We start from the raw sequence: 25667 nt of genomic DNA on the forward strand, positions 1-25667 counted from the left end.
ATATTTCCTTTTATCTGGTGCTAGTTTCAGGAACTCTGACCATTCACCTTTGTCCTGTACTACCTGTATGTAACCCGCCTCCTGTGGGCACTCAAGTGTGAGTGGGTAATTATTTTTTTCTCAGTTCCCACAGTATGAAGGGAAAAAAACCCCCCACAAAACATGTTATTTTTATATTGTATTCTTTAAAGTTCATAGAAGAGTATTTAACCATTAGTGAAGCCTGGGCTTGACACAGGATTAAATGCACAAACACAGCCTATCATCAAGCTGGACCAGCTTGTGGCTGAGAGATACAAACTCAAGCACCTTCGGAGGTGGGCATGGACCCCAGGCTAGTGGGTGCTGGCCAAATGGAGAGCATAGGTCACAGCTGAAAGAAACACAGAATAGGCAGCAAGAGTTGCTATATGGGCACAATATGGTCAGATCTTCTCACTTTTTAAAAAAAGATTTTATTTATATATTCATGAGAAACACAGAAAGAGAGATAAGCAGAGACAGAGGCAGAGGGAGAAGCAGGCTCCATGCAGGCAGCCCAATGTGGGACTAGATCACAGGACTCCAGGATCACACCCTGGGCCGAAGTCAGATGCTCAACTGCTGAGCCACCCAGGCGTCCCAGATCTTCTCATTTTTTAAGATAATCCAGCAGGTTCTAATGTGAATCTCTAGATTTTTAAATGTTCTATAATTAGCAATTAGTTTTTGCAACAATTAGTTCTAAAATTAAAAATATTCAATATATCAAACACAACACGGCTTTGGCTTCATATGGTGCCCAGTAGCCTGTAAACTGTGGGGGACAGAAGGTGATTCCAGTGGGTTCTAGGCCCTAATCTGCTACTCATTAACTGCTTCCTGAAGTGGTCACTTTACTTCCCAATCACTTAGTACCAAAATCCAGTCAGCTGCTGATGCTACTGTATAGTAGCTAAAGGTGTTGATTCTTTTGAGTTCAAATCCTAACTACTACCACACTATACATGTCTTGTCACTTTGATTGACCACTCTAGGCTCCAACTTCTTCTCCTATAAAATGCAGAGAGTAATACAACCTCTTTCATAGGGCTATTATGGGATTAAATGAGATACTGCACGCAAAGTGCCTAACTGCGTAGTATGCAGTGGATGATACAGGTCAGCTATTGTTATCTGTAAGCTTGGCGCCTCCATCCTCATCATCTATTCATAATTAAAGAGCAATCTTGTTCAATAAAATTTATCAACCCCTCACCAACCTATCCCCTGATTTTGTCCCTACTGTCTCTGCCTTAATTCATAGCCTTGATCTCTTTATCTTGAACTGTTCATTCTAATGATCATATCTCCTGCTATACTGAGCACCTACTCACCGCCCCACTCTGACCCACCCTGCAGCCAGTTGCACTCTCAGCTTGGTAAACTATGTAAAGCAAAGATCTCATGGTGTCATTCTCCTTGTCACCTATAGAATAAAGGCTAACTTCCTTAGTCCTGAATTTAAGGCTGTCCTCAAGGCTCTCTCAAGCTCACATTCTGCCAGTCTCTATAATACTCTCTCTGTTCCAGTTGTACCAGACTACTGTTCTTGCCCTCTCCTGAGCAAGCCATGTAGGCCCAGGTCACTGTATCTCAGCAATCTTCTTCTTTCTGCTGAGAATGTTTGTTTGTCCTCTCCTCATCCAGTGTTGACCCCATTCTCTCACCATTCTTCTCACTAGTCCAGCCCCAAGTGGTCACCTCCATGAGGAAGCCCCCCTAAACAATTTTATGGCCAGGTCCTACCTCTTCTGCAGTTCTACCACACTTAGTACCTAGCACTTTCCTAGCCCACCCCGCAACGCACAGACATCTACTTGTAGAGATGTTTGTCTCAACAAGAGGAATGAGGCCAAAGGCAAGAATCTGGTCTTATACATTTGTTACATTCCTTACTGGCACATAGTAAGTGTTCAGTGTTTGTTAAATAAATTAATGGGACTAGCAAAGGGAACATTTGAACTAATCCAAACAATAATGTCATTTTTAGCACTTGTTGCAAGGCACAGGAATCTCTGGGAATATCCAAAGAAAGACTAGAATACTGGAGACACAGGGGCACCCAGATAGCTCAACTGCTTAAGCATCTGCCTTTCGCTCAGGTCATGAGGCCCCAGGTTGGGCTGTCTGTTCAGGGGGGTGCCTGTTTCTCCCTCTCCTGCTCCCGCAGCTTGTGCTCTCTCTCTCTCTCTGTCAAATAAATAAATAAAATCTTAAAAAAAAAAAAAAGAATACTGGAGATACATAGAATCACTCAGAAGCCCTCAATTATCTCAAATTTGTTCATTTTGGTTAATTTTAGTAAAAAAGGATATTATATATATAAAGTTCTAGTTACCTAGATGATTGAAAACATCTGCACTTACAAGGTGGTGGCGTTGTGGTGTCTTGATCTTCATTTTTTCTTTCTGTGGCCTCGGTGGAATGCATCTGATATCCCAGGAGAAAAATGTAATCCAGCCAAAGAACAAGTCTGGTTATTTGGTTCATAATTTACATACCATGCAATGCAATCTGAGAGACCCACACAACTGTCCTGACCTTGTGCCTGCATAGGCTTCCTATAAGAGAAGCAACAATTTCTTGGTCCTCAGAGAATCACCGGAGGAGGTTAGGAGTAGACTATCTTGGGAACGTAGATATCTGGGAAAGAAAATAAACATCATTGCTTTTTGGCATTTATGTTCTTAAAAACTTGCCATGAAGTATTCATTCAACAAGCTTTACTGAATAGATGGAAGGGTTATTACCCAGCCTCATTCCTCATCCCCTAGGCAGGACTGCAGGCCTTGCTTTGGCAGGCTGGGAAACTGAGTAGTGGGGCTTGTCTAGTAGGAACAAAGGGGGCAGTTCATGAGAGTGGTTTCCAGTGCAACTCTGAAATCAGGCTGCCTGGGCTCAGGGCATGGCCCTGGCAGTTTCTAGCTGGTAGAGTTGATGGAGTAATAGTTCCCATTTCAGAGAGTTGTTGGAAGGATTAAATGATAGACAGCATGTAAAGTGCTTAGCATGGTGCCTATGAAGCTATTTAGATTATTATAAGTATTTAGTGAGTGTTAGCTGTCATCACTTGCCAAAAAGATTCTACTACTAGGTTTGAGCCTTCTGTAGCTTATCTTTACAACTCTGCCCACACCCAGTACCTCTACTTTATTGTTCAACTATGGGATCAGAGTTCCTAGAGAATGGAAGAAAGAGTAACCTATAAACTTCTGATCAATAAATAAGCAGAAATAACAAAGGCAAGGAGAAGAAAGCAGACTACATATACAAATCAGCTGGTCATGTGCAATGACTCAAGCATAAAAATGGAAGTGGACTCTCAATGGCCATGCATGAAGGGAGAAAACAAAGGGACATGTCTTCAAACTACTGAGGGAAAATTCTATATACCTAGACAAACCTCAAGAATGAAATAAAGACATTTTCAGGCATTTGAGGCTTCAAAAAATATATTAAGGAACAGGGTAAAGTAGTACAGCAATTTCTACTAGATGTGAAATAGTATTGACACAGGTAAAGTCACTGAATGTGACTTTAATTCATACCACAAATACATGCTGAATGTCTACTATGTGTTGGTTAGACAGCAGATTAGTACAGATAACCCAACAGGTACATATTGATTTCCCCATGGAGCTCACATTCTAGAGGGGAGAGATAATTAACAATGACAGAAAGCAGGATGCCTGGGTGGCTCAGTGGTTAAGCATCTGCCTTTGGCTCAGGGTATGATCCCAGAGTCCAGGCATAGAGTCCCAAGTCAGGCTCCTTGAAAAAAGCCTGCTTCTCCCTCTGCCTCTCTCATGAGTAAGATTTTATTTATTTATTCATGAGAGACACACAAAGAGAGGCAGAGACATAGGCAGAAGGAGAAGCAAGCTCCATGCAGGAAGCCCAATATGGGACTCCAGGATCACGCCCTGAGCCAAAGGCAGACGCTCAACTGCTGAGCCACCCAGGCGTCCCAATAAATAAAATCTTAAAAAAAAAAAAAAAAAAAAAAAAAAAAGCTTAAAAAAAATTTAAAGGTAAAAAAAAAAGAAACAACGACAGAAGGTAAACTCTGAGTCAGTAGGTGATAAGTGCTACAGAGAAAGAAACCAGGGCCTATAGCTCCAACTTCAAGTACATAAGAACTACAGTGGATAGAAGAATGAACTAAATGACACCATCTGGACACAATCAGATAAATAAAAAAATGCTGGACATCTATAAGCAAATAGGTTTGAATTCTTTTAAAAGTCAAAGTTGTTGGGCAGCCCAGGTGGCTCAGCGGTTTAGCACCGCCGTCAGCTCAGGGCATGATCCTGGAGTCCTGGAATTGAGTCCCACGTCAGGCTCCCTGCATGGAGCCTGCTTCTCCCTCTGCCTGTGTCTCTGCCTCTCTCTCTCTGTGTCTCTCATGAATAAATAAATAAAATCTTAAAAAAAAAAAGTTGGATAAAAAGGAATGGAGAAGATTAGAAAAAGCATAGACCATTTTTTAGAGAAATTCTGCTATAAAAGGAATGTATTCATTTCCTAAAGCTGTTATAACAAATTACTACAAACTGCATGGCTTAAAAAAAAACAGAAATGTATTCTCTCTGGAGAATAGAGTTCTGGAAACCAAAAGTCCAAAATCAAGGTGTTGGCAAAGGCTACACACAGTCTCTACAAGTCTCTAAGGAAGAATCCATTATTTAACCCTTCCAACTTCCAGTGGCTCCAGAATACTGCTTGACTTGTAGCTGAATCTGCGCAGCCTCTGCCTTTGGGGTCACATGGCTTCCTCCTCTTCTGTGTGTCTGATCTTCTTTATCTCTCTAAGGACACTTGTGATAGCATTTAGGGTTCATCCCCAGATTATCCAGAATAATCTCTTTATATCAAGATCTTTTACTTAATCACATATTTTGCCATGTAAGGTAATCACTCTTCTGCCATACGAAGCAATATGCAGAGGCTCCTGGGACTAGAAAGTGAGTATATCTTTGGGAGGTCACTTTTGTGCCTACCACAGGGAGCAAGGAAAATAGGACAGTAGGTAAAGGGGAATGTGGAGTCAAGAGAGGTTTTGTGCTTTTTCAAAGATGAGAGCAATTACAGCATGATTATAACTGATGTAGCAGTTTGCTGTATGCCGAGGTTTATTTGTTCATTGTGCTACTCACTTTCACCTAGGAAAATTCATAAAGGAAATAGCAAGTTACCTTCAAGATGAAAATCAGGGCTACCCTTGAGAAATCAATTAAGAACAATCAAAATGAAATGGAGACTTTTTGTCAAAATTGGCAGACTGAACACACACATACATTTATCTCCAAACCCCACCAAGATGAAAATAAGGGATAAATACAATATAAAACAATAAAGAATGAAGACCATCAATTAACAAGTCCTATCAGTGCACACGGAGTAAGATCAAACATTTGAGGAAAACCTCCAACACACACACACACACACACACACACACACACACACACACCCATGAGAAAAGGGGGAGGAGAATTCAGGGGAAATAATATGAAAAGCAGAACACTTAGAAACAAAAAAAGAGAACATGTACACAAAACAAAAACAGAAATGCCATATAGAAAAAGAGAAGTGATCAATGAACAAGGGAGTTGAAATTAAAAAACAAAAACAAAAAATTCTGGGATGCCTGGGTGGCTCAGCTGTTGAGCATCTGCCTTTGACTCAGGTCGTGATCCCTGGGTCCTGGGATCGAATCCCACATCAGGCTCCCTGCAGGGAGCCTGCTTCTCCCTCTGCCTATGTCTCTGCCAATCTGTGTGTCTCTCATGAATAAATAAAATCTTTAAAAAAAGAAAAAGAACAAAACTGCAATTATAAACAGCAACATTCAGAAGTTAGAAGAGAGTGGGGCAATGACTTTACATTTTCTAAGGGGAAAATATTTCCAACCTAGAGTCCCATAACAGCTAACCCTAGTAGCTCTTCATCCCATTCCCTCCTCACAGATTCAGATGCTTTCCCTTCCTCTCATATTTACCCATTCAACATCAATATGTTATGCTTGGCTCTAATTGCTCCTCTTTGTCTTGCAATAAATCGATCAAATATGAGAAAAGAATCAATATTTCAGGCAGATAAGGTATCACAAAGTTTACCTCCCATGGTCACTTTCTCTGTGAAGCTCTTAGCTAATGTGGTTGGCCAAAATGAGGCTGTAAAACAAGAAAGAGGGAGAAGATCTAAGATCCAGGCAGTAGGAGATCAGATCCAACACAGAGGAACAGAGAAAAGTGTTAAAGGCCCAGGAAAGCAGCTATGGAGCAAGCCTAGAACACAGTCACTCTACATCAGACCCAGGGGACAAAGGACTCAAAGAAAAAAATTGCCAAGGAACAAATGAAATCAATGAATTATCATTAGGTTTCACTACATGAACAAAAATATGGCATCAGGTTCACAGATCTGTTGGAGACTGTAGGGAAAATCAGCAAAGTGTATGTAGAAAACTTGAAAAACATGACCCTATTATAAATTTGTGTCATGACATTTATGATATAATGAAGTTTCTACTCAGAAATATTATAGAGGGGCAGCCCGGGTGGCTCAGTGGTTTAGCGCTGCCTTCAGCCCAGGCCCTGATCCTGGAGACCCAGGATCGAGTCCCACGTCAGGCAGGGTCCCTCTCTCTCTCTCTCTCTCATTAATAAATTAAAATCTTAAAAAATAAAGAAATATTATAGACTTTAAAAGTACATGGAGGGGCAGCTGGACGGCTCGGTAGATTGAGTGTCCAACTCTTGGTTTCAGCTCAGCTCATGATCTTAGGGTCATGAGATGGAGTCCCAAAACGGGCTCCATCCTGGGAGTGGAGCTGCTTAAGATTCTCTCTCTCCCTCTGCTCCCCACCCACACACTCTCTCTACCCACTTAAAAAAAAAGTATATGGAGGGAAAACAGTGAAATATTTCTTTCATCCGAATTATCTATGGCTGCTTTTTGTCATTTCTTACATCCCCATCCAAGAGACAAACAGGACCTAAGAGCCTAAGTTTTGGGATGCCTGGGTGGCTCAGCAGTTGGGCGCCTGCCTTTGGCTCAGGTTGTGATCCCGGGATCCCGGATCGAGTCCTGCATCAGGCTCCCTGCAAGGAGCCTGCTTCTCTCTCTACCTATGTCTCTGCCTTTCTCTCTCAGTCTGTATCTCTCATGAATAAATAAATAAATCTTAAAAAAAAAAAAGCCTAAGTTTTGACATTGATGTCTTGACAGTAGGCACTTAGGGAGTCTTCTCTGTTCCCTGGGATGAAAGTGGATGATGGATGGCATGTGAAAGTCATAGAAGAAAGCTCCAAAAGAAACTTACACAAGGGGGAAAGTCCATGTGATTAGATGAATAATTAAGTCAAAGATGGAAACAATAATAACACAAACCATTGAGGTAACTTCGAATCGAGTATGAGCAACTCTGATTTGATGTGTGGAGGTGAAGGAAACCCATGGAAATAGTGATCATGGTGAGGCAAACCCAGCAATTATTCTGGCTACAGAATAATCTGGAATATTCTGGTCCAGATATACAGGGCCCTGTGAGAGGCCTGTCCCATTCAATTGTAAAATTGACTTACATGGGAAGAAGGGCAAACAAAGAGTAAAGGAAAGAACTTTAAAACACAACTACATAAATCATTATGATAGGACTGACTTCTTACTTTTTTTCCTCATTTCTTTCTCTTCTCTTGCTTGGGTCACTTTGGAGCCCCTCATCCCTTTTCAGGATCCTCTCAGAAGTGTTCTTTGCTCACTATAGCTTGCATCTTCTTTCACAACCTTATCTACCCTTTATCCTGCTATAATTCCCCATTTTTCTCATTATGTTTTCTATCTTATAAACCCAATCACACTTTTTAAACTAAATCCTCTAGCCCCTCCCAAACCCATTTCTCAAATATTTCAAAACAAGCCCTTCAGTCACAGCTCTTCTCCAAAATAATCTCTACCTTTCCTTGACATAGCAACACATTATCATCTTTTCATTCTCCTCAAAATGTTTCCATTTCTCTCTCACTCTCCTTCATTTCCTTTGGTCCTAGCCTCCACCTTCATCCTGAAAAGTTCTTCATTCCCATGTTCTCCTTTCCTCTCTTATATTTACTTATTCAGGGCCATAATTCTCTGTTTGGCTCTAATTTCTCCTCCTTGACTTACAACACTTCCTCTATCTGCCTCTCTTTTCTTCCTTAGCTTCAATCTTTCATCTAACTCATTCACTATCACCTTCATCTATAACCTCTCTCTCTTCCATAGAAACAGATTCATCAGCTGTATCATTCACTCCACCCAAGACATCCTCCTCAACCACCACTTCCCCCTTGGTCCCTTCTAGCTCTTCATCACTCCCTTCCACCCTTTCCAAAGGAATTTCCATCTCTGCATCAGTAACTTTAATCAATTTTTCATCACCAGCAACTTCTACTACTCTTTCATCTGTCTCTTCATTTATGCTTCCCATCCCTGAATCCTCCAGCTTCTCCGCACTTGACTGCAGTTTATCTCCAGTGGATCTCAAATCGTTTCCACTACTTTCCAGCTTCTCTCCCCTGGATCCCTGCTTCTCTCCACTTGACCTCAGGCTCTCTTCACTCAGACTCAGCTTCTCACCACTTGATCTCAGCTTCTCTCCACTCAGCTTCTCTCCATTTGACCTCAGCTTCTCTCCACTTGACCTCAGTTTCTCTCCACTTGACCTCAGTTTCTCTCCACTTGACCTCAGCTTCTCTCCACTTGACCTCAGCTTCCCTCCACTTGACCTCAGCATCTCTCCACTTGACCTCAGCTTCTCTCCACTTGACCTCAGCTTCTCTCTGCTTGACCTCAGCTTCTCTCGACTCAGCTTCTCTCCACTGGACCTCAGCTCCTCCTCATTCTGTCGGAGTGTATGTGGTCTGGATCTCAAGTCCCCTCCTTTGGTCCCCACCCCAGTAAGCTTCAACCTCTCTTTAAACCCAGACCCCCTCCTAGACCCTTCGGTAGTCCTTGCTACCTCAGATTCATCGTCTATTTTGCCTCTAACGTCTTCCTTTCCCCACAATTCCTTTGCGGTATTTTTCCGCAAACCTGCTGAAGACTGTAATGCACTTGCTACACTGTGCAGTAGCTTCACATCCATCCTTTCCTGATTCTGGCCTAACTTCGCTTTCAAGACCATCTTTTCCACATCTTCCAGACCCCAGTACTCAGAGTCAAGCTTTGGGTCCCACATCCTGGACTTTTGCGTATTTCTACCCAGGAGCTCCATTCTCTTCCCGATCACAATGAGCCCGTTCCAGGGCACCCACAATTTTTCTCGCAGCATCTGCGCCCCTCTGCTTCTTGGCTCCAGATACCACCGCCCGTGGACCCGGGCCTGGCACCGGGCGCCCTGGCCGCCGGCCTTGCCGCGTCTCTTCACGGCTCTATGAGGCTTACCCCGCAGCTCTCGCATGCCCCAGAGCGAAAATTTAACGGAACCCCCTTCTCCCAGACATCAACCCTCACCCTAGTCCCTGGCCCACTAACCCCCCCTCCTCCCCACCCCCGCCCCACCCTCCCACCCTGCCCACCCACCCGCCGCCTCGCCCACCGCCTGGAGGGCGCGCCACTGGGCTGGTGCGCACGCGCAGCTCGCGCGAGGCGGTTGGAGGGCGCCGCCGGGAGACGCGGTCCGCGGCCGGCTGCCAGCCTGGGGGCGGGGGCTGACGTGGCTCGCGACCTCCGTAACCCCAGGGCCCCCGACCCCAGCCCTTTGCGGTCTCGGGTTCCCAGCCCTAGGTTCCGCGCTTCCTCCTAAAAGCTGGGGCCAAACACAGGAACGATAGGCGCTGCAGCCAATGGTGTCGCTCACGGCGAACCTGATACCCAATCGAAAGGCGTGGCTGCGAAGGGCCGGCGGGAGCCACGCCTGCCCCCAGGTGACTCCAGGCGGGGAGGGGAGAGCCGCTCCGTCAGCTGGTAGGGTCCCGAGCCTCGGGCCCGCTCCCGGGGACGAAACTGCTGGAGCGGGCCGGCATTGGCCAGCCGCGCAATACTCGTGGGCTGCAGCCAAGAAGAAGGGTGATGGAAGGGCGTCAGGCTGGGAAGGAGAGCAAGGTAAAGGAAGGATGCAAACCCTCTCCCAACCTCCATCTCACTCCGTGATACCCAGTGATGGCCCAATCAGGGAGTGGGGCGTGTGTGCGTGTGTTCGCGCGCACGCGTTGAGCTGGAAGAGATCTGAGCAAGGGGATACGGGGGTGCGGCGCCTCTGTGGCACCTGCGTGGGGGCTGGCGAGGATGCCAAAGGAGGCAGGGTTTGCCTTTGCCCTGACAGATGTAAAGGGACCTGTCACTGCCACTCCTTTCCTCGCCAGGACCAATTAACTCATGATTCTGGCTTAATGGGGAAGAAGAGGGGAGAGGGAGAGAGACTGAGAAGGGGATGGAGTAAGTTTCTCCTTTGCCAAGGTAGGAGGAATCCAGTTCAGCACTAATGCCTTCACTTGTGTATCTGTGTTCATTTAATCATAAGATCATTAATTCTTCACTTTTTCCTCTTGATTTCATCCAACAAATACTTATCGAGCATCCTTGAGTTCACAGAGGTGCACACTTTTGAGAGTTGGAGGCACGTGCAAAGTAGGCTGTGGCTGAGGATAAGAATGGAGTAGCTGTGGTCCATACTTAAAGTCCCATCTCCCTCAAGCAGTTACCAAACAGTAACTGTTAGAGTAGAGATACTAAGGTTAGAGTAGAGATACTAAGGCGGCAGGAGGGAGACTAGGGACTTAGGGGCCCATTTACCAGTGAGTCAGATTGTGTGTATAAGGGGCGATTTGCAGTTGGACAAAAGGGGAGGCTGCCCTGAGGATGTCAGAGAAGCCAAGAAGTGAGGAGTGGGGTTCAAGTGGAGTTTGGAGAGGTGAGAGGGGCTGAACGACACAAAGTATGGAGTAGGAAATATCAGTTTCAATGTTTATATTCATATTCCTGGTTAATATATGTAAAATGCTTAGATCAGTGCCTGGCATATAGGAAGCTCAAGTAAAAGTGTTAGCTATTATATCTGACTATTTAGACAAGTCATTGTTGCTGTTGTTGTTACTGTTGTCATATGAGATGTGTACTGGGCTTTTAAAAAAATTTTTTTATTTATTTATTCATAGACACAGAGAGAGAGGCAGAGACACAGGCGGAGGGAGAAGCAGGCTCACTGCGGGGAGCCCGATGTGGGACTCGATTCCAGGACTCCGGGATCATGCCCTGGATTGAAGGCAGCGCTAAACCGCTGCACCACCAGGGCTGCCCTGTACTGGGTTTTCAAACTGATGGTTGCATCCCCAAACTTTGTAGGTGCCAGACTCTCTGACAGTCCACTATTAGATCTTGTCCTCTAGAGTAATCATTGCCTTCTTTAAGACTCTCCTTTAAATAGAGAGAAATGGAAAGAATACTATGAAGATGTAAACAAAAATAGAAGAGAAAATGAGGGGATCCCTGGGTGGCGCAGCGGTTTGGCGCCTGCCTTTGGCCCAGGGCGCGATCCTGGAGACCCGGATCGAATCCCACGTCGGGCTCCCGGTGCATGGAGCCTGCTTCTCCCTCTGCCTGTGTCTCTGCCTCTCTCTCTCTCTCTCTATCATGAATAAATAAATAAAATCTTTAAAAAAAAAAAGAAGAGAAAATGAAATAATATAAAAAACATTTGAAAAATTTGACTAACAGAACGCAAGGAAAAAAAAGTGAAGAAACAACAACAACAACAACAAAAAAAAAAAACAGATGAGGCAAATAAAAAAACAAAAAGCAAGATGGTAGGTTTATAGCTTATGTCAGTAATTACAGTAATTATGAATAGACCAAACACTCCAATTAAAAACATATTCAGGCGGCGCCTGGCTGGCTCAGTTGGTAGAACATGCAACTCTTGATCTTGGGGTTGAGAGTTTGAGCCATACCTTGAATGTAAGGTTACTTAAAAAAAAAGTTCGACTGGATTTTTTTCAGATTGGATTCTTTTTTTTTTTTTTTTTTTTTTTTTAAGTAGGCCTCATGCCCAGTGCGGAGCATGGTGTGGAGCCCATCATGGGGCTTGAACTCACAACCCCAGATCAAGACCTGAGCTGATGGGCAGCCGGGGTGGCTCAGCGGTTTAGCACTGCCTTCAGCCCAGGGCTTGATCCTGGAGACCTGGGATTGAGTCCCACGTCGGGCTCCCTGCATGGAGCCTGCTTCTCCCTCTGCCTGTGTCTCTGCCTCTCTCTCTCTCTCTGTGTCTTTCATGAATAAATAAATAAAATCTTTTTTTTTAAATTTTTTTTTATTTATTTATGATAGTCACACAGAGAGAGAGAGAGAGGCAGAGACATAGGCAGAGGGAGAAGCAGGCTCCATGCACCAGGAGCCTGACGTGGGATTCAATCCCAGGTCTCCAGGATCGTGCCCTGGGCGAAAGGCAGGCGCTAAACCACTGTGCCACCCAGGGATCCCAATAAATAAAATCTTAAAAAAAAAAAAAAAAAAGATCTGATCTGAGACCAAGATTCTGACACCTAACCAACTGAGCCACACAGGCGCCCCTCAAATTGGATTTTTTTTTTCAGATTGGATTTTTAAAGGACAACTATATTCTCTTAAAAGACACATGCTTTAGGGGCACCTGAGTGGCTCAGTTGGTTAAACATCTGACTCTTGATTTTGGCTCTGGTCATGATCTTGGGGGATTGTGGGATTGAGCCTCTTACTGGGCTCTGTGTTCAGCAGCGAGTCAGCTTGAGATTCTCTCTCTCTCTTCTCCCTCTACAACCCCCTGCTTGTGCATGCACATGTGCACACACTCTCTCTTAAATAAATAAGTATTTTTTAAAAATAAGTATTTTTTAAGAGACATACTTTATAAGGACACAGAAAGAATGCTAACCAAAAGAATGCTGGCATGGCTATATTAATTTCAGACAAAGTAGACTAAGACAAGAAGTATAAGAAATAAAGAGGGACATTTTATAATGATTAAAGAGTCAACTCAACAGGAAGATAAAAATCCTAAATTTGTATGCAACTAATAGCATTGTTTCAAAATATGCAGAGTAAAAGATTACAGAATTAAAAGGAGAAATAGACAAACCCACAATTACAATTAGAGGTTTAACACAACTCTTTCAACTGTTAGAACAAGCAGACCAAAAACCAAAAGAAAAAATCAGTAAGGATTTTGAATCCTTAAAATTTTTAAAATACCATGATTAATTAACTTGATCTAATTGGTTTCATTAGAGCTCTGTACCCAACAACTGCAGGAAACACATCCTTTTCAAGTGCACTGGAAACATTTACCAAAATACATTATATGTTAGGTTATAAAGCAACTATCAACAAGTTTTGAAACATTGAAACCAGACAGGATGAAATCTCTGTCCCGGTAGAATTAATAAGGAATCAAAACAAAAAGATAGATTCCAAAATATTCAGAAAGTAAGCAGTGTGCTTCTAAGTAATTCATAGGTCAAAGAAGAAATTATAATGAAAATTAGAAAATCTTTTTAAAGATTTATTTATTTATTTATTTATTTGAGAGAGAGAGCACAAGCAGGGGGAGCAGGAGAGGGAGAAGCAGACTCCCCACTGAGCAGGGAACCTGATGTGGGACTTGATCCCAGGACCCTGGGATTATGACCTGAGCCAAAGGCAGACTCTAAACCAACTAAGCCACCCAGGAGCCCCTAAAATTAGAAAAAAATTTTAAAGAAATGAATTTGAGGGATGCCTGGGTAGCTCAGCGATTGAGTGTCTGCTTGAGAGTTTGCTCAGGGTGTGATCCCGGAATCCCGGGACCAAGTCCCGCATAGGGCTTCCTGCATGGAGCCTGCTTTTCCCTCTGCTTATGTCTCTGCCTCTCTCTCTTTCTATGTCTCTCATGAATAAATAAATAAATAATCTTTTTTAAAAATGATTTTGAAAATATGATACACCTGGAGATGCAGCTAAAGAAGTATCCAGGGGGAAATTTATACCTTCAAACGCATTTTTTAGAGAAGTTGAAAAGTCAGTGATCTACATTTCAATCTCAAGAAACTAGAAAAAGAAGAACAACTTAAATCCCAAGAAAGTAAAAGGAAGAAAATAATAAAGAGCAGAAATCAATAGAAGATAAATATACAAATATAGAAAATCAATAATGCCAAAAATAGTTTGTTTAAAATACTAATAAAAATTGATAAGCATCTAGCAAGACTGATAAAAGTGAGAGAAAGGGAGAGAGAAAGAGAGAGAACAGGAGGGAGACTGAGAGGGAGGAAGGGAGAAAATGTTAATTACCAGTATCAGGAATGATCAAGTGCACATTGGTAGAGATGTTTCAGCCCTTATAAAGATAAGAGTATTTAAGAATAAGTTTATGCCAACAAATGAGAGAATTTTGATAAAATGGACGAACTACTTGAAAAATGCAACTTACCAAACCTGAAATAAGAAACCGAAAATCTGAATAGTCATATATCTATTATAGGAAGTAAATCTATAATTAAGAACTTTTCCAAAAATACCTTTCTGAGCAATAAATTTCACAAGCATTTAATGCTTCTTTGAAGCATTAAAGGATGACTAATACCATTCTCATATAAATTATCCCAAAAACAAAGAGAAGGCACAATTCCAACTTATTTTAGGAGGACAACATAACCTTGATACAAAAACCTGTCAAGAGGAGGTGGACAATGATGGATAACTGAATATACTTAATACCAATATATTGTATACTTTAAAATGGCTAAAATGGTAAATTTTGTGTTATGTATATTTTACCACAAAAAATCCTGTCAAAAACATTAAAAGAGGGGCCTGGGTGGCTCTCAATTAAGCAACTGGCTTTGGCACAGGTCATGATCCCAGGGTCTTGGGATCAAGCCCTACATTGGGCTCCTTGCTCAGCAAGAAACCTGCTTCTCCCTCTCCTGCCTGCCATTCCCCCTGCTTGTGCTCTCTTTTTCTCTGTCAGATAAATAAATGAAATCTTAAAAAATAAATAAATAAAAATACAGGTTAATCTCTCTTGTGAATATAAATGGAAAATCGCAAACAATATTATCAAGTTGAATAAGCAGTATGTAAAAAGATAATACTTTGGAGTACCTGGGTGGCTCAGTTGGTCCAGCTCTTGATTTCTGCTCAGGTCATGATCTCAGGGTTGTGGAATTAAGTCCTGCATTGGGCTTCATGATCAATGCAGAGTCTGCTTGTCTCTCTCCCTCTGCTCCTCTCCTTAATCAAACACTCATGCTCTCTCTCTCTCAAATAAATAAATAAATAAATAAAATATTTTAAAAATTAAAACTAAAAAACAGAAACTAAAAAATACTTCATGATGAAGGCCTTATTCCAGGAATGCAGGGTAGTTCAATATTTGAAAATCATTAAATGAAATTTGGGACATATACAGAAAAACCCATTTGATATTTCAATAAAGGAAGGAAACATTGATAAAAATCAATGTTCTTACCAAACTAGGCATAGAAGGTGGTCTCATTAATCTAATTCAGGTTTAATCATCTTCAGGATTACATTTTGTTTTGTTTTGTTTTTTTAATTTTATTTATTTATTCATGAGGGACACAGAGACAGAGAGGCAGAGACACAGGCAGAAGGAGAAGCAGGCTCCATGTAGGGAGCCCGACATGGGACTTGACCCCAGGTCTCCAGGATCACACCCTAGGCTGAAGGCGGCACTAAACTGCTGAGCCACCGGGGCTGCCCCAGGATTACATTTTGAATGCATTCTCTCTGAGATAAAGACAAGTCAGGGATTTCCTTTTTCACCATGTCACCATTTCTGCATTGTACTAGAGGTTCTAGCAAGTGCAATAAGGCAAGAAAAAGAAATAAGGTATACGGCTGGAAAGGAAAAACTAAAACTGTCATTATTTTATAGTATAGGATTGTATACAGAGGAAATCCAAAATAATCTACAAACTATTAAAAGCAGTAAGAAAATATAGCAAGGTTCTTGGACACAAAGGTAGTATATAAAGATCAATTGTGTGTTTCTACATACTAGCAAAAATAACCAGGGGATGAAATTTTTTAAAATGTTATTTCATTTTTTTTTAATTTTTATTTATTTATGATAGTCACACACACACACATACACAGAGAGAGAGAGAGAGAGAGAGAGGCAGAGACACAGGCAGAAGCAAGCTCCATGCACCGGGAGCCCGACGTGGGACTCGATCCTGGGTCTCCAGGATCGCGCCCTGGGCCAAAGGCAGGCGCCAAACCACTGCGCCACCCAGGGATCCCTAAAAATGTTATTTCAAATAGCAACAATAATTTTTTAAAAATCATAAAATACCTAGGAGTAAATCTAACAAAAGATATGCAAAACCTTTACAGAGAATACAACAAAACATTACTGAGAAACATTAAAGAATATCTAAATAATTGGGGAGATATTTCATGTTGATTGGAAGATTCAAAATTGTAAAAATGTCTATCCTTCCCAAATTGATCTGTAGATTCAATTTAATCTCAATCAAAATCTCAGTAAGTTTTGGGGATCCCTGGGTGGCTCAGCGGTTTAGAGCCTTTGGCCCAGGGCGCGATCCTGGAGTCCCGGTATTGAGTCCCACATCGGGCGCCCGGCGTGGAGACTGCTTCTCCCTCCTCCTGTGTCTCTGCCTCTCTCTCTCTATCATAAATAAATAAATAAATAAATAAATAAATAAATAAATAAATCTTAAAAAATATTTTAAAAAATCTCTAAGTTTTTTTTTTGGTTGGAAATTAACAAGCTGAGTCTATAATTTTTCAAAAGATTTTATTAATTTTTGAATGAGAGCGAGAACACAAGTGGTGTGGGCAGAAGGAGAAGAAGATTCCCCACTGAGCAGGGATTCTGATGTGGGACTTGATTCCAGGACCCTGGGATCATAACCTGAGTCAAAGGCAAACCCTTAACTGACTGCGCCACCCAGGCACCCCTGAGTCTACAATTTTTTAAAAATATTTTATTTATTTACTAGAGACAGAAAAAGAAAGAGAGAGAGAGAGAGACAGGCAGAGGGAGAAGCAGGCTCCATACAGGGAGCCGGATTAGAACCCGATCCTTGGTCTCCAGGATAACGCCCCAGGCTGAAGGCGGCACCAAACCGCTAAGCCACCAGGGCTGCCCAGGAGTCTACAATTTTTTTTTAAACATTTATTTTTTTTTAAGATTTTATTTATTTATTCATGAGAATACACAGAGAGGAGAGAGAGAGGCAGAGACATAGGCAGAGGGAGAAACAGGCTCCATGCAGGGAGCCCGACGTGGGACTCGATCCCAGGTCCCCAGGATCACGCCCTGAGCTGCAGGCGGCGCTAAACCGCTGAGCCACCAGGGCTGCCCAAGGAGTCTACAATTTATACAGAAATTCCAAGACCTATAATAGCCAAAATGATTTTGAAAAAGAACAAAATTAATTCTATCTGATTTCAAGTTTGTCAATTACAGGAATCAAGAGTGTGATATATCAAAAGTGCAGACATATGATCAGTGGAACAGAATAGATACAGAACTGATAACATTTATGAAACCAGTTTATTTTCTTTTTTTAAAGATTTTATTTATTCATGAGACACACACACACACAGACAGAGAGAGAGAGAGAGAGAGAGAGGCAGAGATACAGACACAGGTAGAGGGAGAAGCAGCCTCCATGCAGGGAACCCGACATGGGACTCGATCCTGGAACCCCGCGGGATCATGCCCTGGGCTGGAGGAGGCGCCAAACCGCTGAGCCACCCAGGCTGCCCTGAAGTCAGTTTATTTTCTAGCAAGATGTCTACCAAAGCAAATAAATACTCAAAAGATTTTTTTTAACACATCAGTGCTAAAATGACTGGCTATTATATGGCAAAAATGAGTCATAACCTATACCTGACACTGTATATAAAATGAAATGAAAGTGGATCTAAATATAGACCTAAATATAAAAGCTAAAATTATTAAATCTAGAGGAAAAGAAAATATATTATCTTCATGACCTGAGGGTAGGCAAAAGTTTCTTCGAGAGTACACAAATATCCTTAATCATAAAAGAAGGGATCCCTGGGTGGCGCAGCGGTTTGGCGCCTGCCTTTGGCCCAGGGCGCGATCCTGGAGACCCGGGATCGACTCCCACTTCAGGCTCCCGGTGCATGGAGCCTGCTTCTCCCTCTGCCTGTATCTCTGCCTCTCTCTCTCTCTCTGTGACTATCATAAATAAATAAAAATTAAAAAAAAAAAAAAAAAAAAAAAAAAAAAGAAAAGACTGATATGCTGGAGCTTGTAAAACTGTAAGCAATTAAGAGAGTGAAAAGGCAACCGAAAGAGTAGGAGATAATGGCAACACATATAACTGCGAAAGGACTTGTCTCCAGGTTATATAAAGAGTTCCTACAAATCAAAAAGAAAAAGACGATCTTATTTTTAAAAGGGGGGAGAGGAGGATCAAAAGACTTGGATAGGCACTTTATAAAAGATCTCCAAATGTCGGATCCCTGGGTGGCGCAGTGGTTTGGCGCTTGCCTTTGGCCCAGGGCGCGATCCTGGAGACCCGGGATCGAATCCCACGTCAGGCTCCCGGTGCATGGAGCCTGTTTCTCCCTCTGCCTATGTCTCTGCCTCTCTCTGTGTCTCTCTGTGACTATCATAAATAAATTAAAAAATTTTAAAAAAAAGATCTCCAAATGGGCAATAGATACATAAAATGGTGTTCCATGTCATTTCTCACCAGGAAATACAAGTTAAAGCCACAATGGGCAATTACTATACCCCCATCAGTATGGTTAACATAAAAAGGACTAACAATTCTAAGTATTGGTGTTGGCAAAGATATGGTACAACTGGAATTTTCATACAATACTGGCAGGAATATAAATTTGTACAATCACCTTGAAAAACCGGCAGTTTAAAGCATTTAAACACATGCCTACCCTATAAAAGGCATATGCAAAAATGTTCATGGCAGCTTTATTCATAACACGCCAATCTTGAAATAACCTAATGACTACCAACAGTAGAACAGATACATAAGTTATGACATTCATATGAATACAATACAGCAATGAAAGAGAATTACTGCTGCACTCAATAATGTGGATGGATCTCCCTAAAGACCATGGATACAAGAGTGTATACTGTATAATTGCACTCACATGAAGTTTAAGTTGAGGCAAAAATAATATGTGGTGAGAGAAGTCAGAATAGTTGTACATAGTGTGTGCCAAATCTGTGCCAAAGCCTGTGAGAGGAGAGACTGAGGGGATGGGAGAGGGGCACAGGTGCCAGTTTATATATTGGGAGCTACACTTGAAGGGAGAATGGCTTCTTCCTTTCACTTGGCACAGTGGTATAGACATCGTAGGTGTTCAATAAATGTGTGTTGAAAAGCTCAATGCAAGGGACACGTGGGTGGCTCAGTGGTTGAGCATCTGCCTTTGACTCAGGTAGTGATCCTGGGTCCTGGAATCGAGTCCCGCATCGGACTCCCTGTGGGGAGCCTGCTTCTCCCTCTGCCTGTGTCTCTGCCTCTCTCTGTGTGTCTCTCATGAATAAATAAATAAAATCTTGAAAGAAAGAAAGAAAAGAAGGAAAGAAAAGAAAGAAAATAAAAGGAAAGGAAGAAAAGGAAAGAAAAGAAAGGAAGGAAAGGAAGGAAAGGAAGGAAGGAAGGAAGGAAGGAAGGAAGGAAGGAAGGAAGGAAAGGAAGCAAAGCTCGGGATCCCTGGGTGCCTCAGCAGTTAGAGCGTCTGCCTTCGGCTCAGGGCGTGATCCTGGAGTCTTGGGATCGAGTCCCGCATCAGGTTCCCTGTGAGGTGCCTGCTTCTCCCTCTGCTTGTGTGCCTGTGCCTTTCTCTCTGTGTGCCTCTCATGAATAAATAAGTAAAATCTTAAAAAGAAGAAGGAGGAGGAGGAGGAGGAGGAGGAGAAGAAGAAGAGGAGCTCAATGCAAGAATGATCTAGTAGTTTGGTGCCTCATGGATCTTTTCTCTTTTAGAGAAATCCATGTGTTTTGTTGACAAGCCAATGCCTCTTGGCACTAAAAGCAGCGAATGGAGTGGTCTCAGGATCCCCTCAAAAGGGGTGAGAACTTGTTATTGAACTCACGTTAGGCCCTGGTGAAAGGGTACCAGCTTCTACCAGTAACCAGTTGGGGAAAAGGTGAACGGGTAGTTGAGAAAGTAGTTGGGGTTTGGAATTTGAGAAACTGGGTTCAAATCTCGCCCTGCCACTTTGCAGCTGTGTGATTTGGGGCAACATATTTCACTTTTGGAGGTGTCAGTTTCCATATCTGTAAAGCAGGCAGAATTCTGCCTCCTTCTAAGGATGAAAGTGTGGAGTAACTGGAAAGCCCTGAGCAGTGACTTACCAGGATCCCTCCAGGGGTGGCCACCCCAGGGCATTGAAGAAGCAATGCTGCTGAGCTGGGCTTGGCAGGAGGACGTGACATCTGCAGTGAGGATGCAGTAAGGGGCTGTGGTCAGCCATGTCAGAGGCCTCCCCTCCCCAGCAGCCCTCCTCCGTGTCAGTGGATCTGCAGGGAGACAGCTCCTTACAGGTGGAGATCTCTGATGCAGTGAGCGAGCGGGACAAGGTGAAGTTCACCGTTCAAACCAAGGTGAGGCTGCCAGGGGAGTGAGAGGGCAGTTTGGACAGCTGCCTCAGGAGGCTTCAAGAGCTTGAGAAGCCTACTTCCCCCAGCCTTGCTAGCCTGGGGTGGGGGGTTGGGGGGAGATGCCAACTTGGACTTTGGGCCCTGTTCCTCAACCTAGCTCCTGCTCCCTGCCCCATGGAGAAAACAAGCATCTTGTCTAGTCTCCAACTGCCTTTTGCCTCCAACACCAAGTCCTTTTTTTTTTTTTTAATTTTTATTTATTTATTATAGTCACAGAGAGAGAGAGAGAGAGAGAGAGGCAGAGACATAGGCAGAGGGAGTCCAACACCAAGTCCTAAGCATCCCCCATCCTTCGTCCTGATGGAAATCACCAACACCTGAACCACCCAGGCCCACCTTGGGCCTCACCTGGGATGTGGGGTTGGGGAAGCCCCACAGTGGGTGCTCAGGATAGTGCAGGGTTTGGAAGGGGAGGACAGACACCTCAGACAGGCTTCCTGGCTTCCAGAGCTGCCTCCCTCACTTCACCCAGATGGAGTTCTCAGTTGTGCGACAGCACGAGGAGTTCATCTGGCTACATGATGCCTACGTGGAAAATGAGGAGTACGCCGGTCTCATTGTGAGAAAGGGCTAGGTGGGCTGGGGCAGGGAGGGGCAGCCCTGGGTGCTTGGGTGGGGGTGGAAGACTGGGCCACACTTCCGGGTGTGGGTGATGGCCTTCTCAGCAATGAGAGAACTGCCAGCTCTGTCCTTCCTTTGAGCAGATCCCCCCAGCCCCTCCAAGGCCAGACTTTGAGGCTTCAAGGGAAAAGCTGCAGAAGTTGGGTGAGGGGGACAGCTCCATCACGAGGGAAGAGTTTGCCAAAATGAAGCAGGAGCTGGAAGCGTGAGTGCTACTTTCTTTCCTTGTCTATGATGAAGCTCCAGGTCCACTCCCCCCTCCTGGGAATCCCTAGATTTCATCACCTATGGTTAGAGACCCTGACCTCTGACTCCTGGGCTTCTGAGGGGAAGGGAGCAGGATAATCAGAGGCAAGGAGGGCCCTTCAGCTGCTTGCCATTTTCTGCAGGGAGTATCTTGCCATCTTTAAGAAGACAGTTGCAATGCATGAGGTCTTTCTGCAGCGCCTGGCGGCCCACCCTACCCTGCGCCGAGACCACAACTTCTTTGTCTTTTTGGAATATGGCCAGGATGTGAGCTGGGCCAGAGCACTGGGGTCACTCTTGGGGGCAGGGGGCTGGGTGCTAAATGGGCTCAAGCCTCTGTCTCATCAGCGCCATAAGTGGCATGAGCCTGGGGTGAGAAGTGCAAATGCCTACCCCAACATCCTACTCTCTGTGTGTGCGTCAGCTGAGTGTCCGAGGAAAGAACAGGAAGGAGCTCCTTGGGGGATTTCTGAGGAATATCGTTAAATCTGCAGATGAAGCCCTCATCACCAGGATGTCAGGGCTTAAGGTAATCCCTGGGACCCCTCTGTGGATTAACCCAGGACCTCAATCTGCAGCAAAGATGGAGGCCCAGGGTGGTTGTGGGAGGGAAACCACTGGTGGGGCATGGCCTAGAGGAAAGTTGTGCCACCCCTTCGTGTCCATGGCTTCCATGTTCCTGCTGACTCAATATAAGTGGCTCCTGTCTGGCTCCCTTAGGAGGTGGATGACTTCTTTGAGCATGAGAGGACCTTCCTGCTGGAGTACCACACCCGCATCCGGGACGCCTGCCTGCGGGCAGACCGTGTCATGTACTCCCACAAGTGTATGCAGAGCCCAAGGGGCCCTGGGTTCTCTGTCCCTTCTCCTGGGCATTCCTACTTCCTGCAGGGAGAGAAAAGAGCAGGACACAAACACCAGGGGTGGGGCTTGATGTGCAGACCAAGAGGGGTCTGATGGAGGGCTGTTCCCAACAGGCCTGGCAGACGATTATATTCCTATCTCTGCTGCACTGAATAGTCTGGGAGTACAAGAAGTCAACCAGCTGAAGATGTGAGGACTCCCTCTCACTCCTGTCCTCTCCCTATGCCTGTAATACTGTGTCTGCCCATGAGGGGTCACTGTGGAGATGTACTATCAGCTGTAGGTGGGAGGTGCAGAAGTTCCCGCTGGGATTTGGGAAAGGGAAAATTTCCCCACTGCAGGCCATTAGGAGGGGGAAAGTGCTAAAGAGAGGGAGGCTTTAGGCAACACCCCTTCAAGACCCCTGCCCTAACTCTTCCCCACTGCCTCCTAGGAGCTTCCTCAAACTGGCAGAATTCTTCGAAAGGCTAAGGGTGAGTCCTGCCTTCTGTATTGGAAGGGCACCCTATCAGTGATCCTTTGCAGAAATGAAAATTTCTCCTCCTGAAAGAGGAGAAAGCTCCAGGATCATTTTGGAATGTTTGGTGAAAAGCTGGGCCCAGTGATACCCTGGACTCCCCTTCAGTTTAACCCTAGTTTAATAAGATGGGAGTGGGGACAGGGATACAACTTCAGGTGTGTGTATGTGTGTGGGGGGGTAATGGGGGCAGGGGTGGGAACCAGGCCTGGCACAGCATTTACAAGGATGTGCCACGTGCCTCTGGCAAGCTGCACCGCATTGTCAACATCCCACCCCAGATACACACTTCCTAAACTCTTCTGAGAGTCACTATAGTGTGCCAATCTTTCTTAGCTGTCTATTGGATCACATCTCTTCTCTGCTCAAGGCCCTTCAGTGACCCTGCCAGTCCCAGAAACTGCCCTTAGCTTGCGTTTTAGGTTTGGGATCCAAGTGCTCCCATTGATTTCATGGTTCCCTGAACACTTAGAAGGTTTGCACACCTGCACAGCCTTTGGCTGTTGTCTGATTCCTACTCAACCCCCAAGATCCAGATCAGAAGCCATTCCTCTGTGAAGTTTTCCTTGGCCTGGTCTGAACATCAGGGTTTGACCTCAAGTGGTTATCAGGTGACTCTCGGATATTGAGATGAGAGCAACAGCACCCCAGCCCTTAGCTTCTCCTCTGCAAGCTCCCTCCCTAGCCTCCAAACTTCCTGATTCAGAAGCTGGAGGGCCGAGTGGCATCTGATGAGGACCTTAAGCTGTCAGACATGCTGAAATACTACATGCGAGACTCACAGGCAGCCAAGGTGAGATGTGGCCCCAGAGCAAACCTCAGGCCGGAGGACAAGACTGAAGCAGCAGGGGAGGGCAGGTAGATGAGGCCTCGGGCAACAGTGATCCTGTGTCCCTGCTGACCCTAGGACTTGCTGTACCGGCAGCTCCGAGCACTGGCTGACTATGAGAACGCCAACAAGGCACTGGACAAAGCACGCACCAGGAACCACGAAGTGCGGACTGCTGAGAGCCACCAGCAACGATGCTGCCAACGGTTCGAGCGCCTCTCCGACTCAGCCAAGCAGGGTAAGTCTCATGGCCCCAGAGCCTCAGCAACTGGGTTGCCTACCCTGCCAGGGTCCCCATTTCTCTTCCCTCCCCTCTCCAGAGCTCATGGATTTCAAGTCCCGCCGTGTCATCTCCTTCCGCAAGAACCTCATAGAGTTGGCAGAGCTGGAGCTCAAACACGCCAAGGTGAGCCCTCCACCCTCACTATGGTCTCTCGCTGCCTTTCTGCCACCCAGTCCCAGACCTCTAGGTTCTTACCAAGTGTTGGCAAGCAGGTGTTGGGGAAGGAGGTCTGGCAGCCCTGAGCAGCCATTGACTTTTCAGGGCTGTTTCATCTTGGAGCAGGACCCTTCCCTCCTCATTACTAAGCCCTGAATAAATGGCAGCTATTATTGCTGAGGATAGGAATGTAAGAAAGGGGGTGGTGACAGGAGCTAGAAATATGGAAAGAACAGCACTCTATCAAGGACCTCTCCTCCTGTGCAGGCCAGCACCCTACTTCTCTGGAACACCCTTCTTACCCTCAAGGGGGAGCCTTAGAGCTGCCAGAGCCTGTTGTGGGGCCTTTGGAGACAAAAGTCCCCCAGATTTCCCACAAGATGCCACCTTCCCCACCACAGCAGCCACTAGCCATGCCCCATCATCTCCCAGGGCAAGCCCAAGCCCCACCCCCACCCAAAGGTGCCAGGTCTTTCAAGAGGAAGATAGGGCAACATGAGTACCAGACTTGGCCACAGGTAAGAACCCCAGCCTAGGGGAGGCCAGGGGCCTGGACCTTTCTCTTCTCCTAGAGTCTGAGGGGCAGCCCTGGCCCACCCTATCATCCCCCCTACCCCCTGGAGTTTGTCCCCAGCCTCTTCAAATAAAAAGCCTGGTTTATATAGCAAACAGGCCTGTTTGTCCTGACTTCCCTCAGCGCCAGGGCCCACCATTTACCTTTACACACTTTACCAGGGCACTATGGAGACCAGACCCTGGGCACCACTCCTGCAGTATCAAAATACCCCTTCCTCCTTTCCTCGTAAGAGATACTGGCAAGCTCCAAAAAACTTAGGAACCAGCTTTAACAGGATGCCTTTTTTTCCCCCAATTCGGGCGAGGAGGTGGGGGAGATAATAAATCCTGCATTCACACCCTTAGGGTGAGAATTCTAGAATACCTTTAACCTCCTAAGCAAGTGAAAACCCAAAGTACAGGTTGGAGAGAACCTGCAGCTATGCTGGTAAAAGGCTTGTGGGGCTCCAGCCAACACCCTCTTGGTTAAATACAAGGAGGTGGAACCCAAGACACTTGGGTCTGAAGTCCTGGGCTCCACCTGACTGAGCCCCACCCTGGACTCCAGTCACATCTGCAGAAGGCCAAAGGCTCAACTTGGCTTCTGACTCATAGAAGCAACTGGACCCGGCCCTCTTAGAGGAGTCAGTCATCCATGAAAGCAAGCAGACGAAAACCAGAGAGAACCCCAAAGACAGAAGAGTTCAAGAGGAACTCTGTAACTTGCAATCTCACAGCCTACCCATTAGGCAGGCCTGAGCATGGGGTCGGAGAATAGGCCTCACTGCCCAGCTGTCCACCTGGGTAAGAAGTTACAGGGGAAAGAGTTCAGGCAAAACACTTCTGCCCAAAGGGCTCTTGCAGCCAGCAGCAGACACACCCTCATTCAGCTACCTCCTAAACAGTTTGGCCCCA

General features: G+C 44.9%; 1 protein-coding gene and 1 long non-coding RNA gene across 5 annotated transcripts in view; one reads left to right on the forward strand and one right to left on the reverse strand.

The window, feature by feature from the left end:
- Nucleotides 1-8040, reverse strand: part of LOC112924250 (uncharacterized) — a 38157-nt gene extending 30117 nt beyond the window's left edge. The window contains exons 1-4 of the long non-coding RNA XR_012001882.1: nt 7692-8040; nt 6138-6194; nt 2563-2664; nt 2388-2451 (exon numbers count right to left, since the gene is read on the reverse strand). This is a non-coding gene — a long non-coding RNA (uncharacterized lncRNA). The remainder of the gene's footprint in view (nt 1-2387; nt 2452-2562; nt 2665-6137; nt 6195-7691) is intronic.
- Nucleotides 8041-9621: 1581 nt separating this feature from the next.
- On the forward strand, nt 9622-24866 carry SNX32 (sorting nexin 32). Of its 4 annotated transcripts, none has more exons than XM_026004411.2 (13): nt 9622-10107; nt 20520-20624; nt 21130-21240; nt 21386-21507; nt 21692-21815; nt 21973-22077; nt 22269-22374; nt 22526-22601; nt 22846-22885; nt 23636-23722; nt 23837-23996; nt 24079-24164; nt 24465-24866. In XM_026004411.2, the coding sequence occupies exons 1-13, from the start codon at nt 10075-10077 to the stop codon at nt 24516-24518; spliced, it is 1209 nt and encodes a 402-aa protein (XP_025860196.2). In that variant the 5' UTR covers nt 9622-10074; the 3' UTR covers nt 24519-24866. The 4 variants fall into 4 exon arrangements, with proteins under 4 accessions (XP_025860196.2, XP_025860199.2, XP_025860198.2 ...); XM_026004414.2 differs by having other exon boundaries at nt 21154-21240; XM_026004413.2 differs by having other exon boundaries at nt 9645-10107; nt 20517-20624; nt 21154-21240.
- Nucleotides 24867-25667: the final 801 nt, after the last annotated feature.

The sequence above is a fragment of the Vulpes vulpes genome, chromosome 5 (genome assembly GCF_048418805.1).
Source record: "Vulpes vulpes isolate BD-2025 chromosome 5, VulVul3, whole genome shotgun sequence".
In the NCBI taxonomy this organism is placed as follows: domain Eukaryota; kingdom Metazoa; phylum Chordata; class Mammalia; order Carnivora; family Canidae; genus Vulpes; species Vulpes vulpes.